Source organism: Tupaia chinensis, unplaced genomic scaffold (assembly GCF_000334495.1).
Source record: "Tupaia chinensis unplaced genomic scaffold, TupChi_1.0 Scaffold000314_1, whole genome shotgun sequence".
Classification (NCBI taxonomy): Eukaryota; Metazoa; Chordata; class Mammalia; order Scandentia; family Tupaiidae; genus Tupaia; species Tupaia belangeri.
Window position 1 is genome coordinate 4,232,731 of NW_006159807.1, and position 1,245 is coordinate 4,233,975.

At 47.6% G+C, this 1,245-nt stretch overlaps 1 protein-coding gene across 1 annotated transcript in view; it reads right to left on the reverse strand.

Annotated features, from left to right (window-relative positions):
* MAP3K20 (mitogen-activated protein kinase kinase kinase 20) overlaps positions 1 to 1,245 on the reverse strand; it is a gene marked incomplete in the record, with an annotated part of 221,492 nt that overhangs the window by 34,704 nt on the left and 185,543 nt on the right. Inside the window, 1 exon segment of the mRNA XM_014588849.2 lies at positions 996 to 1,135. Coding sequence (XP_014444335.1) covers positions 996 to 1,135 — 140 coding nt within the window.

Below are 1,245 nucleotides of genomic sequence, written 5' to 3' on the forward strand. Positions count from 1 at the left end.
CCCCCCCCCCCCCACCCACCCCAGGGAATTGAGGTGGGGCTTGGGGAGCGAATAATTTATCCTGAGTAAGATCTCTCTTGAAACAGCTCTGATGAATAACAATGACAGCAGAGATGCCAACCATTGTTATGAGGTTTGAGTAACTAGAAAACAACAAAACAAAGGAAAAACAGATCTAGTGGCTAAATTGCAACCACAGCAATAAAAACAGAGGTTTAGCTTCAAAACGACTTAAGACAGATGTTTTTGGGGGAAATGTGAGGATTTTCTGAGGAAGTGGGGAATGACACTACACCTACGATGGCATCTGTTCCAGGTCACGATTACAAAGATCACAGGTTGAGCTCACATTCCTGCGGCTTTAGGTTACTGCAATGGCTTCGGTTTCACTCTGGCCATGAATGAGTTTTGGGGTCATTAGGAATTCCTAATGGGTGTGTGGCCTTTGTAGCAGTAAATGGAGTCACCTCCTGCTATTTCAGAATGGCTTGGTGGCACCACGCTGCCTTAGTGTCAGGTCAACTGGCCTGTGCAGCTTTCTTCCACACCCAGGCCTTTCTACGGACAGTTCCTCCCCCTGCACACCCCCTGCACACCCCCTGCCCTGGACCTTCTTGTCCTTCAGCTCTTGACTCCTTCATGACTTCTTCACAGAAGCTTTCCTCACGCCATCCCCAACCCTCCTTTGTGGCATTTCTTGCAGTAGTCACTTCACCATTATCACATGAGTAATATCTGTCTTCCCCACCAGCATGGACACTTCAAAGGACACAGAGGTGATATCTGGATATACCCAGGTGACCCCTCTGAGCCAGGTATTACTTTTTGGTGTTGGATTATGAGCTGGGAGCAGGGGTCTCCAGGGGTGGCAACTGATTATCAACTGGCACGAAGGTATCTCAGCACTGTAATCCCCAGGCTCGAACACGTGACCTGTTATATCACGGGAGCTTAATAGAGATTGGTTGGCGAAGTGTTCTCCCTTTCCGAGATACCTTTAAATGAATGATGTGCCCCTTGGACACAATGCCCATGTCTTTCAAGTCTTCCTCCTCCAGAAGCAGCAGCCGCTTGCCTGTAATGTTGTTCTCCTTAAATAAGCTTGCATATATACTCATCTCTGCGGAAGAGTCACCTGCGGGTGGGATTAGAAGGCAGAATGAAATGAAACTAAACCACATCCAAAGCGAAGGTAACTCTATGAATGAAGAAAGTAACTTATTCCACTTGCCTTTTCTGACGAGC